The 17,460-nt window shown below is 41.4% G+C and overlaps 2 protein-coding genes across 4 annotated transcripts in view; both read right to left on the reverse strand.

The window, feature by feature from the left end:
* Positions 1-484: 484 nt before the first annotated feature.
* On the reverse strand, positions 485-4,646 carry cdv3 (carnitine deficiency-associated gene expressed in ventricle 3). Of its 2 annotated transcripts, none has more exons than XM_071525829.1 (5): positions 4,236-4,646; positions 3,466-3,539; positions 3,238-3,371; positions 2,529-2,691; positions 485-2,426 (listed from the first exon to the last, which is right to left on the reverse strand). In XM_071525829.1, the coding sequence occupies exons 1-5, from the start codon at positions 4,416-4,418 to the stop codon at positions 2,300-2,302; spliced, it is 681 nt and encodes a 226-aa protein (XP_071381930.1). In that variant the 5' UTR covers positions 4,419-4,646; the 3' UTR covers positions 485-2,299. The 2 variants fall into 2 exon arrangements, with proteins under 2 accessions (XP_071381930.1, XP_071381929.1); XM_071525828.1 differs by having other exon boundaries at positions 3,466-3,542.
* Positions 4,647-12,048: 7,402 nt separating this feature from the next.
* tmem108 (transmembrane protein 108) overlaps positions 12,049-17,460 on the reverse strand; it is a 42,004-nt gene continuing 36,592 nt past the window's right edge. The window contains exons 4-6 of one of the 2 annotated variants that reach the window (XR_011695609.1): positions 16,314-16,465; positions 14,486-14,599; positions 13,748-13,872 (exon numbers count right to left, since the gene is read on the reverse strand). Coding sequence is in view for 1 of the 2 variants with exons in the window: in XM_071525856.1 (XP_071381957.1) it covers positions 13,756-13,872; positions 16,314-16,465 (269 nt within the window). In the remaining variant the exon portion in view is untranslated. Of the gene's footprint in view, positions 13,873-14,485; positions 14,600-16,313; positions 16,466-17,460 lie in introns of both variants that reach the window. The other variant, XM_071525856.1, reaches the window with a different exon arrangement.

A 17,460-nucleotide genomic window follows, 5' to 3' on the forward strand; every position in this document is an offset into this window, starting at 1 on the left:
CTTCAAATAAATAAATGCATTATTTGATGTATTGAGTGAGAAAATCATCATTGAATTGCTCATTTATGTGTTTGTTTGGTTTGAGGCCAATTGCTGAGAGAAACCCCTTTGTTATATTTTCCCCCAAAAAATAAGGAAGTTCACTTTGAATGTATCAAACATGACAATTACAATATTTATCACATGTAATGGCCAATTTAAATGTTGCTCCAAATTGATTTATCCTCTATTTGAAAAAAAAGTAACACCTACTCTAACAAAATTATTGATATCACAACATTTATATAAGTGATGGTACTTTTTTTTTTTGCTTGACAAAAGGATAACCCTTCTACAGACTGGGTACTCTTCATTTTGGAGATATTGAATGATGAAGTGTGTATAATGCTTTCTTTCTAAAAAATAGCTATATGGTGTTTTGGAAATGGACACTTAAAAAAATATGCACTTTCAACAAAAATTCAGACGAGACATCATTCACAAGGATCACTTTATTTTCTTTGTGTTAGGCTGTTCTCTTTTCATTAGACATGTTAACTACTTCCACCCACAGTGTTCTGGCAGGGTCAGCGTTCCCTGACATCTTTTATGGCGAGGACAGAAACATGAAACATAAATCCAGTTCTTCTTCCCCTATCTAAACACAACTATGGTTGTAAAAACCCATTTGATTGTAACTGGGTAAACCAAACCATTGTCTCGTGAGTCGATAGTGGTCTGTTGGTTCGATGGCAATATGTAATTACAGAAGAGTAGATGCTTTAACTCTCACGAACTGAAATTATTCCTACCTGTTCTAAAAAAGTTGCAATAAGGGCTGAGACAATATGTTTGCCTATGAGGAAAAGCCTTGATGAAAAATATATCGTTAACACTGGGGCTGAAAAGTTCCACTTTACATAAAATTGTGTGTCTTAGTTAAAACTAATGCAATGCATCTGGGAAACAGCTCAACAAATATGAATTTAAAGTGGTGTAACAAACACCAGTCTTTATGTGGCGTACTGCAGATTGTGCATTTCTTGACATTGTAACATCTGTGACCATCTGGTGTCAAACCACAGTAAACCACTTGTTTCTTCACAGTGGACACACATAAGAGCGAATACATCGTCGAAATGTTGGCTGAAATTAACTGAACAACATTTGATAAAGTCAGTTACCAAAGGAATGATTTCAGATTAGAAATGAGCTTTAATTATGCTTTTGCCGATGTCTAAGAAACCAAAATAAAATGAGGGTAGCAAAATCAAACAGTGGATATGAAGGACAGTTAGTAGCTGTAATTATCAGGCAAACTACAACAGCACTACATTCTTGAACAGAAGTTTTTTTTTTTTCTTCACAAAGTGGTGAGATCCAGAGGCAGGCAACACCCCATGAGACGACAAGCAAGGTTCTCTCCAGATGACAAAGCAGTTTCTCTCTTTAACAGTAAGGCCACTTTAAATAGTAATTCTAAATGAGGACCACAACCTTTTACTCCTTGTCCACAGATCTTTGCAGAGTGTCATCATCATTAAGGAAAAAAACAAAGCTTGAAGTTTCTAAATGAAAGAGCCTGATGGTCAGCTTGTATGTGGGGGGGTTGATGTTTGCCCCATTCACCACCACAGCCAAAAGCTCAGTCCACATGGTCACCACAGCTTTGCTGCTGAGGTAGTCTCCCCCTCCCGTAACCCAATCCGCAACTCAAACACACCCCAAAATACCATGTGCGATTGGGTTATAACGATCTTGCAAAAAATATATATTTTAACAGAAGTTCGTAAAATCATCTTGCCTAAAGTCATCTTCGATCCTCTGTGGCTTTATCGAAGCAAGTTGAAGTCCAGAGAGAAGTTGCATCACACAACTGCTGCTCTGAGTACAATCCACAAAGGACAACTATGTTGTCATTTGTTGTTGCTGCAGTGTCGTACGTATGGGTGTATTTTGCTAATTCTTTTTTCAATTATTCCCTGTTGCAACAGCCCCTTCAGATGCAGTCCCTCAGTTTTGCCAACCAAGTGCTTGTGTATATAATGTATGTCATTCATCTATATGATGGGAGTGTCACTGTATGTGTTGTAGTGGTATTTCTATGTATGAATCTGAGTGTCTATGTGTCTGCGATGCAGTGTGTGTGTGGGTGTGTGTGTGTGCGTGCGTGTGTGTGAGAGAGAAAAAAATAACCAGTGTGGTGATGGTGGCAGCACGAGCTTTGTCAGGACTGCAGTCCACACAGCTGTGGTTCAGCTTCCTTCAGGGGGCTGGGCAGGACCGCGCTGGAGGGGCAGGGGGACGGAGGGGAACGGCTCTACTTATCCCCCAAGATGGCGTACTGGTTGTCAAGCTGCAAATGCTGCATAGAAGCGCCGCCTCCCTCCTCTCTACCACGGTTCTTGTGCTTCACCACCTCAAAGGTCTTCTCCATTTCTCTGTCCCTAAAAACACACACATATCGTTTGATTAACTCTGAAACATGACCCTACTTTTCGGAATGCGTACCCCTTAAAACAAACTGTTGTCACTGAAGCTTCACTTACTTGCGTGTCTCCACATGCTTGGCAGTGGCCAGCAGAGAGGGGAACTGTGTGTCACTGAAAATCTCAGGAGGGCCTTGGGTGGGGCCTCGTTTGGTGGTGGTCAGCCGGGCCCCTGGGGGGCGATATACACCGCTGGGCTTGGCCTCAGGTACCTCCTCTTCCTCTGTAGTCACCAAACCAACCAATTAGAGGAGGAAAAAATGATGCTGCTGCCAACCAGGGTAAGAAGTTAAATTTTTGGGGCCATTTGTTCCTTTTGAGGGGCGATTTTATTTAACATAATACATAGTAATACATTTGCATCTCATACTGGCAAAGAAACACGTCAAACGGTAACAATCAGATATTTTTTACTGCTTCAGGCTGTGTTCTCAGCTGTTTTCTGATTAAACAAACGCATACAAAAAACACTCAATTTTCGTGACCCAGAATGCACTGGAAGAATTGCCTTGTCATATGCTCCCACTAATGAACTACGGTGGCCCACAAGGGACAGTAGTCAGTAGTGAACAAGGTACAATGCAGAAAAGGTTTTCTCCTAATTATCAGGAGCATTTGCCCACTCATTTTTCATTTCACAGGCATTTTCTGAATTTTCAAGGGCATGTTTGCCCCTAGTCCTAATTAATTTCTGATTTCCCTGCAGACTAATAAGTTGGAAAAGGCTTGAAAAAAAAAAAACAAGGAGGATTAGAGCCAGTTTACTCACCCACAGGTGGGGGTGGGGCAGGAGCAGCGCCAGACTTGTTCCAGGGCCCAGACACTTTGTCTCCGCTGACCAGGATGATCTCGCCATCTTCACCAACCTCCTCCTTCTCGTACTCTTCTTCCTCCCTCTCGTCACTGCAAACAACCAGAAACAGTCAAGCAGAGATGAACACACCTCGAGCAGCCGACAGCTCCTCCTGTATACAGGTTTAACTTCTTCTGCCTTCACCTTATCTGTAAAGCTTGGAGTCGAAGCCCGCTGTAGTCCACTTCCTTCTGCTCAAACTCTTTCCATTCCTCATCCTCCTGAACAAACAGAATGCACACTTAGCCCATTACACTGTAATTACATGAATTATCTCAAACAACTCATTGCACAGAAAAGTAATATGGGTTATGATTAATTGGTAAACTCTGTATTGAGGTTCTTCGTGGAAAACAGCTGCAGGCCAGTCCTTTTTTTCTCAAGAAAAGGTGACACGGACCAGAAATGTCTGCATGGTTGCATTTTCTACATGGCATGGCAGCGTTGTCCCCAGTGTTTCAAGTTGTGTAACATTATATTAGATGGTTTAGGAATGTCATCCAATTCACAGGCATCCGTTACGCTGTCCCCATTCGCCACATGCCGGTACGGTAGTACGCTAACGCTGTCAACCATCGAAACCGATGACAATGGCGGCTCGGCCTGGTCAGAAAACCACGACTGAAGCAGAATGACAGCTTCTCCACGCAAACACACGCACAAGGCTAGCGTCAGTAGCTTGTAGATACACCACCCTGACCTTAGATACACCACCGGATTATTTCACATCCTATGTTAAGAAACATAACGGCCTCTGTGGCTTCCCCAGATAGGGTTACTTAGAAAAGCACAAGTCGCAAGAGCTAATGTTAACGCTAGCCTATTTCGACGGCAGTTAACTTAGTTCAGTCCGGCCGCCCAGGCAGGCCGGTCTCTGGAAAATACGTTGAGGCAAGTCACCGGACTACCGTTACCTTCTCAATCTGTGCATCCTGATTCTCATTTTTCGCCGACTTTTCCTTTTCCTTCTTGTTCTTTTTCATGGCAGCTGACGTGGGTCCAGCGGCCGATTCCTTGGTCTTTCCCTTTTCTTTCTTCTTCTTTTTATCCCTCTTGGCAAAGAAATCATCCAGGCTCTTCTCTGTTACATCCGCCATTTTCAAAGAGCAACGTCGCTGTAGCTAGTTAGCTAACCTAGCAATGACAAATCTGAATTCAGAGTGCGGACAGCTGTCAAAACGATTAGAAGATAGAGCGTCGCTTCGTATCCTAGCAGTTTAACTTATCCAAAGATGGATAAAAAGTGTCCCGCCTGTTTCCCTGTTTGCAACGTAACACTTGCTACCTGGCCCGGGTTGCTAGCTATCAACCATGCGATGCACGGGCTATTTGACAAATCTGTACCATCACCCGGAAGTACTTCCTATCCTGACCCGGAAATGAAAGGTGTAGAATGGACGTGCTGAACAACCAATCAACTTCACTGTGAAATTTCAGAAGCCACCCAGCCAACTAAACTTAAATCAATTATATTATTACTTAAACAAATATATAATAATAATAATAATAACTTTATTTGTATAGCACTTTTCTAAAAACAATGTTTACAAAGTGCTTTACATACAATAAAATCCAAAAGCAGCAATAAAAGAAAATAGGAATAAAAGGTAATACAAGAGATAAACAGGTGCAACTAAAAATAAACAAACAAACAAACAGAGATACAATTAAAAACAGATGGAACTTTAAATAAAAGTGTGTGCCAAAACACAAGAAGGCAATAAAATGGACATACAGGTACAAGTAGGCTACACTACCGTTCAAGAGAAAGGTGTTGTATTGTACATATTTTTTATTTTATATTTAGTGCCCACTAAATAATTGCCATTATTTGTTAGGGGTCCAAACACATAGTGCTGGAACCCAATTGTATTTGCTGGAATTCTTTCTTTCTTTCTCCTGGATGATTGAGGCTCAGGTCCAGCTCTCTCAGATGGGAGGGGTTGGAGCTCAGAGCTGAGGCCAGAGAAGCACGGCCTTCCTCTGTGAGCAGGCAGCCTGCACGCACACACACACACACACACACACAAAACAAGTTACATTAGATATTTTTTAGTATGCGGCTGTGAAAATAGTTGTGACAATGCAGTCAAATTCTAGAAAAAAATGCAACTGTCTCAAATGCAAACTGTTGACCGGGTGATTGACTCTGTGGCTTCATTTGGGTCAGTTTGACAGTTCTCCACTCAGTTTGTGACAGAATCCTTTCTGGTATTTTAGGTTTCAGCAACTGATGCTGCAAGGAGAGGAAATAGTGAAATGTCTTCATGGAAAATTATTCACAAGGGCTACAAAATAGTGTTAAATGTTGGTATCGCAGTTGGTCAAAAAATCATGTAAGCAGAGAAAATGCTACACAGGTCAGGTGTTTATTTACTGACATTAACCTGCATGTAAAGCAGGATTTAAATGGCCATCTGCTGAACTGATTGAAGAATCCTGACCTGAGACAGGCTGTTGTGAGAGCACGGACCTTAGTTTGGAGAAATGTGTCAAATCAATTGACAAAAATGGAAATGGATCTTACTTGAGAGTTTCCAGTCTACAGTGTGGACTCCCCAGTCCAACAGAGAGCAGCTTCACTCCTGAATCCTGCAGTTTGTTGTTACTCAGGTCCAGCTCTCTCAGACTAGAGGACTGGGAGCAGAGAACTGAGGCCAGAGCTTCACAGCTTCTCTCTGACAGCGTACAGAAACTCAGCCTCAGTGGACATGAAAATATATGAAATGTTATTCTCTTATATTTTAATGTTGATGTTGAATGTGTTTTTTCTCTCAAATTACTACTAATAATGATACACCTTATTTATGTAAAAGCAGAAGTTACAGTGTACTTTGCATGGGGCTGTAGCTCACTGAGCTGAGTGTAGCACTAACAATGCCAGGGGTGCTGGTTTGACTGCCACTCGGGTCACCAATGCTAAAAATTTATTCACACAGTGGAAAAGCAATAAACTGCAAATTTTCTATAAAATATTAAAAGAACAGCTTATTAAGTATCAGGCTGCCAGAACCCAATATTTTTCTGAAACACTGCTGTAACCCCAGGGTCCTATTTGCTACCCTTAACTCAATCATCTGCCCTTCACACAGTAGGCCTACCTTGTTGGATGTCTCCCCTATAACCTGTGAAGAATTTCTGGGGTTTTTTGCCAGTAAAGTTTTGACTATTAGATCAAATCATTCACAAGTACAATGTTTCCTTCCATTGATATGCCGATGATACCCAGGTATACCTCCCTCTAAAACCCAATGATCAATGCTCCTTAAACAACCTCAGGGATTGTCTGGATGACATCAAAAGTTGGATGGCGAGTAACTTCCTACAACTTAACGAGAGTAAGTCAGAGTTAGTTATATTTGGTCCTTCAGCCTCTATCACAACCATCAAACCTTTCGCCAAGAATCTTGGGGTATTTTTTGATTCAGACCATAACTTTGAAAAACAAATGAACTCAGTAGTTAGATCCAGTGTCTGCCATCTCAGAACAATAGCCAAAATCAAGCCCTTCCTCTCCTTTCATGACCTGGAGAAAGTTATTCATGCTTTTATTTCCTGCTGCCTCAATTATTGCAACTCCCTATATTCAGGTACCAGTCAGTCCTCTCTGTCCCGTCTGCAGCCGGTCCAAAATGCTGCTGCAAGGCTTCTTACTGGCACCAGAAAGAGAGAACGTATTTCCCCTGTCCTGGCCTCTCGTCACTGGCTTCCAGTACGACAGCAAATTGAGTTTAAGGGTTTGCTGTTTGTTTTCAAGGCCCTAAATGGGTTAGCCCCCTCATATATCTCTGATCTCCTGCACCCCCAAGTGTCCTGCAGGTCTCTCAGGTCATCTGGCCAAAAGCTACTGGCTGTTCCAGGCTGAAGTGTAAGGGTGATCGTGCTTTTGTGATTGCAACCCCAAGACTCTGGAACAGCCTCCCCCATAGCATCAGTATCAGCTCCTGCATCACATCGCTAGCATGCCTGGGAAGCTAAGCAGGTTTGGCTGTGGTTAGTCCTTGGATGGCAGACCACCTGGTGCTGGAAGTGGTGTTGGAGGACCAGTAGGAGGTGCTCTTCCCTCTGGTCTCGTGCATAATATCCCCAATGCCCCAGGGCAGAGACAGGGACTCTGTCCTGTGAGTGAGCACCGTCCTTCGGATGAGACGTTAAACCGAGGTCCTGACTCTATGGTCAATAAAGATCCCATCGGCACTCATGGCAAGAGTAGGGGTGTAACCCCGGTGCCCTGGCAAAATTCCCAAACAGGCCTTCCTTCCATCATGGCCAACTAATCATCCCTTGTTACCTAATTGGCTCTTTCAGTCCTCTACTCTCCACTGAGATAGCTGATGTGTGGTGAGCGTTCTGGCGCAAACTGGCTGCCGTGCATCACCCAGGTGGGTGCTACACATCGGTGGTGGATGAGTTGAGTCCCCCCCCCCCCCCCATTTGTGAAGTGCTTTGAGTACCTAGAAAAGCGCTATATAAATGTAATCAATTATTATTAGTAAGAGTAAATCTAGCCTGAAAACCTTTACTCCTTAACCTTTGATTCTATATGAAACTCGCTGTAGGTGTTTTGATTATGTATCTATTTTCTTATTTTATTTTCATTTGTGTCCCTGTGCTATGTGGATGTTTGTTGTTGCTGGGGGTTTTTTTTTACTCCTTTGATCTGCTCTGTCAAGATTTGTGCAGCACCTTGGTCAACAAGTGTTGTTTTTAAACTGTGCTATATAAATAAATTGAACTTGAACACATCGTACTGTAAAGTGATTTGGATAAATACATCCACCAAATGGTATATGCTATGTTATGCTTTACAAAAATCGCGAAACCGTATAAGGCACAAAACAAGTAGTTTATTTGTTGTAAATAGTGCTAACAAATACAAGCACTTCAAAGCAATAAATGAACAAGTTTTATCAAGCGAACTTCAGTTTATACAGTATGCATACATATAAACATAAATATGAATGCAGAGGTCAAATAAAACAAGAAAGGTCCAGTTGCTCATTAAGTCCATCAGGGGAGACAGTGCCCAGATTGAAGATCCATCTTGCCTCTGAGTGCAAGAGGCAGCAATCAAAGTCAGCACCTCCTCTGGCAGGTGTGATGGACTCTATGGCCCAGAACCTGATGTCTGTGGCAGAGTGTCCATGTTGTGAGCAGCAAGGGGGTAAGTTTGGTCTATTGATGGTGATTTTGTGTTCTATTATATGACTGTGGAGGATGCGTATGGTTTTACCAATGTACAATTTGGGGCAGGGGCACTCTATGGCATTTAACCCCTTTGCCAAACAGCATCTGATGTGGTATAATAAAAAATCTGGTATAATTGAGGTTAATACTGCTTTGGCATTTGCTTTTTTGGCTTGAGAACAAGGTTTTTTAGTCTTTGGAGGTGAAATGTGTTGTGACGCTGGTCGCTCGCTCGTAATACCGTCCTCCATCCATGGGCAGTTGAAAATGCCAGTAGGTGGGTAGGGGATTACTGTTGCAAAACAAAGTATGGACCGGAAAGTGAGTTTTGAAAGCCAGAATCTCAGCAGCTGGCCAAGTAATCGATGAGTCATTGATATTGATCAACAACCCTATCAACCCCCAAAGATATATTATGGTCTGTTTGTGCTATGGGGCAGTAAAAAAACACCTTCACAGTCCAGTGAGGAGGCGTGTGCGGTCGGTGGGACGGTCCCGTCTCCAGAGCTTGCCCTGCGTTCTGCCAGAAGACTCCAGTGTGCTGGCCGGCCTCGGGCCAGCTCAGGTAGCTGCGTCTCTTCAGTGGTAGGGAGACAGCTGCTGGGCTGGGAGCTCCTCCAGAAACACCAGGATCAACACTAATTAATAAAATATTCTTCATTTATAACAATAAATTGTTCATTCATTCAGTCATTCATTCTTATTAGTATTCTAATGTATTTATTATGTACACATTGTAATATAGTATGTTCTTAATAATAACAGCAATAATGATGCAACTTAACTGGTTACAGCTGCAGCATTTCGGCTCTATAAGAGAAAAAGTGATACAGGTCACTGTGACACAATGCCCAACCATTTTCCAAATAAGTGTGAAGTGAGTTGCCTGGCGTGCAAGTATTGCATTGCTAAAACTTTAATCTTGAAGACTAAGGCAGAACAATACTAGTTAGCTAAAGGTAAGGTGGCTGACAGGAAGGCACATCAAAGAGTTAGGCCAGTCTTTCTTCATACCATTCACATCTATGGAAACACTATGAGACTGAAAAGTTGGCACATCAGGCTCCTTAGAGAAAAATCATGACAGATGTGAAGTGTGTGAGATGGTGGTCAGTGTGACACAACAGTACACACTACTGTGCAGACTAGACAAACTTGTTTTTAAGTTATCAGTTTGCATTACAGTTATATTGCTTGTGTATTCAATTGTAAACATTAGGCCTGCTACTACTAGTGACACCTGCTGGGTGGGTTTTTACAGTTCCTCTTTTCTGAACCACCCTAGCAACCACCTAGTACACCCTAGCAACCAACCACATAAAATCACCCTACCAACCACTTCTAACCATCTAGCAACGGCTTTATGCCCTAGAAGCCATCAAGTACTGTGTCTTATCCCGTACTGTACAGCTAGCCCACGCATTTTCTCCAGGAATGTCGCTTTCTAGTAGATATTGTACTTTGTGGGCTTTGTCAAAGGCATCTTGTAACCTATAAATCTAATTTGTAAAAAGTGACACGTAACATTTGAAATGTATCAACTGTCATATTATTGTATGCTATTATTATTGTTATCATCATTAGTAGTAGCAGTAGTAGTATCATCAATAGGTTTAATGATCGGCACATGTATTACTGCTGCTTTTAATGTGGTCACGTTTATACATTTTTATAGTTTCTTTTCAAATAAGCTATACCATGTCTCAAGGTAAAAACATTGTGCTTCATGTTTTTTTTTGGCCAGATATAGATAATTTAAAAGGGTTTGTCCTGAATGAATTTTAAACAAATTCTCACCGGAGCTTGGCCAAGTGAAATACTAGAAACCTAACTGTCTAGAAGCTTTTAAGCAGCTGTTTAGGTGCATGGATTTTGAAAACGTAAATCCAGTCACTCAGACATCTAATTTTGAGTATAATCTTGATTAAATACCTTTATATTCAGGAATTTTTGAATTCTTGCAATATTGCCTCTTTAAAAATATATTTGGACCAAACTACCTAAACGTGAACATTTTTGCATCTTTTTCTGCAGAAACTCATAGTCAAGTTTTGGTCATTTTACAAAGACTACATCACAAGAATTCAGATTATCTCTTATTCAGATTATGTAGTCTTGTATTGTTAAAGATATTTGAACGTGGACGATTTAAGAAAGACACTATAAAAATTTGAACATGGACGATTTAAGAAAGACACTATAAAAATTTGAACATGGACGATTTAAGAAAGACACTATAAAAATTTGAATTGTCGTGATTGGCTAGATTTATATTTTAACAACAACCCCAACAAAATGATATCTCTCCTGAGCAGTAAAGTAGGCTTGTAAAATGGAACATTGAACTGACATTGGATATCCAGATCTATACCATGCATTAGTGCAGCATTAGTAAACAAAGAGAAAATTCCAGCCCTCTGAATCAATGGATGTGCTGTGGTCGGCAAGAAAGGTATACACTGCTTTTGTCAGGAATCCAGCCGAGGTCCATTGATTTATGCATATTCAGTTAATTTTGTGTTTGCCTTTTCCTTTTACCTGTCTTGTTTTCTGCTCTGTGTGTCTGTGTCCAGTTCCCATACATCCAGCCCCTCCTGCTTTAGCTCCAATGATTGGTTTACCTGTTTCCCGCCCTTACCTGTTCCACCTTGTCTCCGCCTCCTCTGCATCATCTACCAGCCAATCTTCTGCCAGCCCATCAAAGCACACAAAGTCTCCACTTATCGTTAGCTAGATGATGTATAAATACCTTGTGTTGTCAGTCAGTCTTTGCCAGTTCGTAATGTCAGGTTTGTAGTTAGGACCCAAAAGCGGAACCAGGCAGAGGCAGGGGTAAAAGTTCAAGGGTCTTTACTGAGCTGAAAACCAAAGTCCAAATCCAAGTCAGAACCAGATAATCCAAACAATCCAGGCAACAGTACAAAAACAGTGAGCTGAGACAGAATCCAGTAGGCAGGCAAAAGGTCATAACAAGTTATGGGCTACAGAAAACCAGGAAACGACACTGGAACGACACACAGGAGAAAACACTGGGACGAACTGGCAAAGACTGACTGACAACACAAGGTATTTATACATCATCTAGCTAACGATAAGTGGAGACATGGTGTGCTTTGATGGGCTGGCAGAAGATTGGCTGGAAGATGATGCAGAGGAGGCGGAGACAAGGTGGAGCAGGTAAGAGCGGAAAACAGGTAAACCAATCATTGGAGCTGAAGCAGGAGGGGCTGGATGTATGGGAACTGGACACAGACACACAGAGCAGAAAACAAGACAGGCAAAAGCAAACACAAAATGAACTGAATATGCATAATGAGAAAATCAATGGACCTCGGCTGGATTCCTGACAGCTTTGTTATATAGTTAACCTGTAGCCCCCTAATCTAATTCACACATAGGTCTATTGCTTGACATCATTGTTTTGGTCTTTCATTTATTAAAAAACAAAATAAAGACATGTATCTTTAATTCCCAGACCTCCAGATATTTTGAGATCTGTGTGGCCGAATGATAAGATAAGTCAGAAAAAAAGAACATGGCCAAAGTTTTTTTTTGTTTTATTGCTCAGCAGTAAAAAGTACAGTGTATACTACAGTACAAAAAATACATAATGTTGAACACTGCTCCACCGTGCCATTGAACATCTTGTGAAACATCCACTTTGAGCGTGCAAAACTACAAGCCCAGCTGTGAACATCCGATGCAGTAGATATCAATATGTTGAACAAAACCATTATTCAACATTGACTTCCAAACCAGTGATTTAAGAACAACACCTCACAACGCAGAATTTTTTTTTTAGCAACGATAGAGGCAGGCAGCATTGATTACTGAATAAAACTGCAACAATGCAAAGTAAAACCATGATAGAAGAAGGACCACAGATTCAATAATTCAACAAAATATTCAAATGCGTTTTTTTCATTGAACTGCCTCTGTATGTGCTCACAGTAAATATTCAGCGTACATTATTTATCTCAGTATTTTCATTGGTCAAGATTTCTTATGGCCTTTTACATATACCTGGTCCAGCAGTTAATTCTAGATCATTTGACATCTGTACTTCAATGAACACAGTTTGCACTGACGGACAAAAATTTTACTTATGGAGGGAGACGGAGGGTCGGTCTAATTGTTTTCTACAGGGCCGAGACACTCTTTCTCAAATTGGGCCACAACCAGTAGTCACTCCATTATACAAACAGAGACCAAGAGACAGATGGCAGACAGACAAGCACACACACACACACACACACACACACACACACACACACGGAGACATACATAAAATGAAATAGATGCAATTCAGCTGAAAGTGATACAAAGTCTTATTTGATTAAACGCAACAGTAATATCTATCTGGTTGAGGGGCAGCACATCTCAACATACAACATATCTCAACTCACTTTTGCCATTTGCACACTCACACTTGCACACACACACATACACACACATATGCATGCATGCACAAACAGGCCATTCATACACACATACCGATATATAAAGAGCCAACAACAACTTGACATAAGGAATTAAGACATCTATGTGGTCCCTCTTAAGAGAAGCTGGTGACACATGAGGGGGAAAGCCATTTTAGGTCGGTTCCATTTGATCGACAGATGCACCACGCCTCCAAACTGTTCCCCTGCTGGATGCATGCCCCAAAACAACCATGAAGTCTGTTCAAATTAACCATTACCATCACCATAACCTTTTCCTTTCTACTAAGATCTGGTCTAACATATTTTGTCAGAAACCTCTGTACCCCCCTCCCCCCAAGTACATAGGTGCAGAATTCAAGTTCAACAGGCTAAGTATTTTGGGATTGATTTGAAAGAAAAAAAAAGAAAAAAAGAACGAGAACCGCTTTAATGTTTTTATAGCACATTTCTCTCTAAAGCAGAATTCAAGTGGCAACATCCACAGTGCACTCACCACCAAGCCACTGTAATGAAATGAAACCACATATACTCTGTATTTTATAAAGACATAAAAACCTTTATCACAATTAAGCCTTTGTAGAAAATGTACATCAGAAAAATATGCGGGCGCATCCTCATAGTAAATAGTGTCTGTTTACATCGCTCTTCTTTCAGTCTGCTCTTTGTGTTTTTAATATACAGTATAAAGTCAAGTCTCTGAATATTTACCACATATATAAAATAGACAACAACAGCAGGGAAAAGAGGAGAAAGCAATCGGGGGAGACTTTTATTTTGACAGTCCAGTCCACCAGTGTGTCTCTCTCTAGATGTCAGAGGCTTTGTCTCTGTTGATGAAGAGCGTCTCCTGGCAGAAAGGATTAACCAGGACCACACTGCTGCCACTGTAGTCTCCATTAGGGGGTAGGCAGGTCTCATGCTCCTGCAAGCACACACACACAAAATTAATATAGGTGCCAAACAGTTCTAACAATGGCCATGATTCATGATTCATAATTCACGCTTCAAGCCTCACCATTAGGCACACACAGCAGCCTGCTGTATCTAAGAGCTAAGTCACTCTACAGGCAGCGAGCGGGGTCAGGTTTAGTGTGGAAGCAAAAGAAAAAATATGGCTTTGGTAAATCTTGGGCTTTTAGAGAGACGGTGAACAAAGATGTCTGACGAAGCTAGATGAACAGAGATACAAAGGGAGACGGAGTGGGAAGATGTAAAAGCTTCACGAGAGGAGAGACAATAGGGAGGGATGACTCAGAAGAAACAGCACAACAGAGGGAATTGAGAGAGAGAGTGAGAGAGAGAGAGACGGAGAAAGTAATGTAAAAATGGTTGTTGGTGGTGAGTCAGCAGTAAGACAGTGCTGGAGGGAGGTGTGAATGTGCAAAAAAACCAAAATGATTTGTTCTGCAGGGAGTCACGAGAAGGAACAGGGCTCATTAATATCAGCAAAATCCAAGCCAATCAAGCTGTAATATTGTCGTATCGGTTTATGATCATGGCGTCATTTGCGTTTCTCCTAGAGCACTGTCATTTACCTAGCACCAGGGAACTATGGGGCAGCTGCTCTACAGAGACAGGTAAAGCGGGGAAACAACACCTGGGTGTCACCAGGAGCATCCTAAACATGATCCAACCTCAGCATCCCTCTCCTGCCGCACCCACACATGGCAAAGGAACGGAAATTGAGCGATGGAGGGAATAAAAGAAAGGAGACACAGTGGCATGGTCAGTGAAATGGTCACCAAGGAAAAGATGAAAAAAAAAATACCACAAACAAAAAGAACAAAGCAACGATGAATCAAAATGATATGGGAGGAAGGAGAGTGAGAATGTAGCTTTAATCCTGTCGCGATGCCAAGTTCAACAAATGCCACTGTTGTACTGTACATTTTACAGCAGATGGCGCTGTAAGGCACCATCTGTACCATGTACAAGCTGATGCACTGTTTTCTATAAATGTGAAGGAATTGCGCACCTTTGCACTGCCACTGTTCTTGAGCTAGGATTCATGGGCATCCACTATGGCAAGGTGTGGCACATGCCCAGTGGTGGAAAATAACAGTAAGTAATAAGTACATTTACTCAAGTACTGTACTTAAGTACAATTTTGAGATACTTGTACTTTACTTGAGTATTTCCATTTGATGCCACTTTAGACTTCCACTCCACTACATTTCAGAGGGAAATATTGTACTTTCTACTCCACTACATTTATTTGACAGAGATTTGACACCTTTTTGGCTTTTGACGTGTGTAGTCGGGGTCACATTTCAGATGTCTATGAGTTGTTAACAGCTCCACCAAGGTGACCCTTTGGAGGGGTCCGACCCCTTGGTTGGGAACCACTGGACTAAACTAGCTAACTGGATATAAAGTAGTTCAAACTAGCTCCACCTCCAGCAGCTACAACAGTAACATGCTGCTTACACACTGATGCTTCAGTATTAATAATCTAATGATGTCATATATTATTAAAATATCAGTCGGAGGGACCAAACCACTACTTTTACTTTAATACTTTAACTACATTTTGCTGCTAATACTCATGCAGGACTTTTACTTGTAATGGAGTATTTTTACATTGCTGTTTGGTACTTTTACTTAAGTAAAGGATCAGAGTACTTCTTCCACCACTGCACATGCCTTACGGCTTACTTTAGCCTAAGTGAGTCCAAATTTAATTTTGTGATTTTTATCATTACAACAGCAGCTATAGCTAAAAAAAAGAAGAAAAAAAAGAAAAACACATATGGGGAGTATTCAGGCAGGACCAATTCCTCCTCTAAGCAAGACAGTTTGTTGACCTATGTCTAGTAATTTATCATACTGACCAAATAATAATGTGTTTTCAGTCACTGCTCCACTTGTGCCAAGAAATTTAGTTGAGGCAGGTTTGGAAGTCTTGATGGCATAAGATATAAAATGATATTAGATTACTTTGCCATAGCTCAGGATCTAGCAAATTGATGCCCTTGCCAGGATTTCATAAGCCCTGAGAAATAAGTGTTTAGAAAGTAAACAGTATACAAGAATTTCCTGAATTTTGATTCAAGATAATAATAAAAAATGCATTAACTAGGTGTGCAAATTTGACTAATTTTACATTTTTTCCCCTGCTCAGATCAGCACCCCTGGAGCTGCTAGGGATTCAGCGCCTTGCTCAAGGACACTTCAGCAGGGTGGATGCTCGCTGACACGGGCGCTTGAACCTGAGTCCTCTGGTTGAAGGCCGTTTTCCTGACTCACTACACCATCCTGCTGAGTAACACTGAAAGCAGACTTCTTAAAACGTCAGATAAATGCTCCCCCCCTCCAGTGTGCAGTGCTGTACAGTAATAGAATCAGTGTCCCAGCAGTTTGTACCTCACTCTCCAGAGTGTGAATCTCTCTGGGCAGCTCCACAGCGTGTCTGCTGAAGTAGTCCATGGTGATGGCGTTGTTCCAGTAGCTGAGGTTGTTCTCCTGACTTGACGACTTCTTCTTCCTCCTCATACAGCACACAGTCAACAGCACAGCTAGAGACGGGAGAGGCAGGGGGAAAATGAGGTTAGTATAGTGGTTAGAATAGCTGCTTCTTCAAATAGCCTCTGAAAGCACCCACCCACACCGACTGCTCAGGTAGAGCTTGACATGTTTCAGGGCGCTATGCCATCGTGTTAGAACAAATTGTGCTTTAAAGGAAAAATCCACCCGAAAACACTTGAACACTGTTAAAAAAAAACTAAGCTATTGGCCATGTATCTTGCATTTCAAGGCCCATTTTGTTGTTTTCTTATTCTCGCAAATCTAGACAACATGGCATCACATCATGATATTTCCAGCGCAGCTATAATGGCGTTTAATAGCAGAATTTTTTCAACTATCTAAAACATCAGTGGTAAATGTCAGATTTTAGTGTCAGTCCCTCAGAATCAAAGAGCGAGGGCTTCTTTCTAGAGCTGCCATTTTGCACAGACGTTAAACAATCATACAGGGAGAAATCCATCGTAGAAGAGGCAGAGACATCAATTTCAATTTCTCCACTGACAGTAGACTCAATAGACCAGAATGCAATGCAGCCATAAGACACGTTGCATTTTGTGTAAACGGCATGACTCTCACTTTATTTCGACTGGGAAAACTCTCGCTTGCTGTAACTATGCTATCGCTATTAGCTTTCTCCACCTACATGTACTGAATGCAGCAAGATCTGGGGGTTTTCTGGGGGTTGTCGTAAGGCATTCTGGGAAATGTAGGAAATCACTAACTGAAGTAGAAGTAGACCAGGCAGGTTGAGGGAAAGTGAGTACACCAAAGAATTAAATCACTACACTTCATCAGAAAAGAACTCCTGGAACGCATTGAACATCACCGATTGATAATATATAACAGTGTATGAGTACCCAATTTTCCTTTAATGTGAATATAATGTATGGCAGTTAATGGACTTTAAACCACGGTGAGCCAAAACCTTAAGCAATTTGACAGCTTCTACAGTGTAATCTTTTTCAAGCTGCTCCGACTAATTACT

Source organism: Centroberyx affinis, unplaced genomic scaffold (genome assembly GCF_046629955.1).
Source record: "Centroberyx affinis isolate AG114_WGS23_722 - 3 ecotype Tasmania unplaced genomic scaffold, CSIRO-AGI_Caff_v1 ptg001340l_1, whole genome shotgun sequence".
Lineage (NCBI taxonomy): Eukaryota > Metazoa > Chordata > Actinopteri > Beryciformes > Berycidae > Centroberyx > Centroberyx affinis.

Coding starts and splice junctions, on each gene's coding strand:
- cdv3 (XM_071525828.1), bottom strand. CDS start 4,418: ATGGCGGATGTAACAGAGAAGAGCCTGGATGATTTCTTTGCCAAGAGG. Junction 2,692..3,237: donor TGCCCCACCCCCACCTGTGG/GTGAGTAAACTG, acceptor TGGTGACTACAG/AGGAAGAGGAGGTACCTGAG. Junction 2,427..2,528: donor AAGCATGTGGAGACACGCAA/GTAAGTGAAGCT, acceptor GTGTGTTTTTAG/GGACAGAGAAATGGAGAAGA.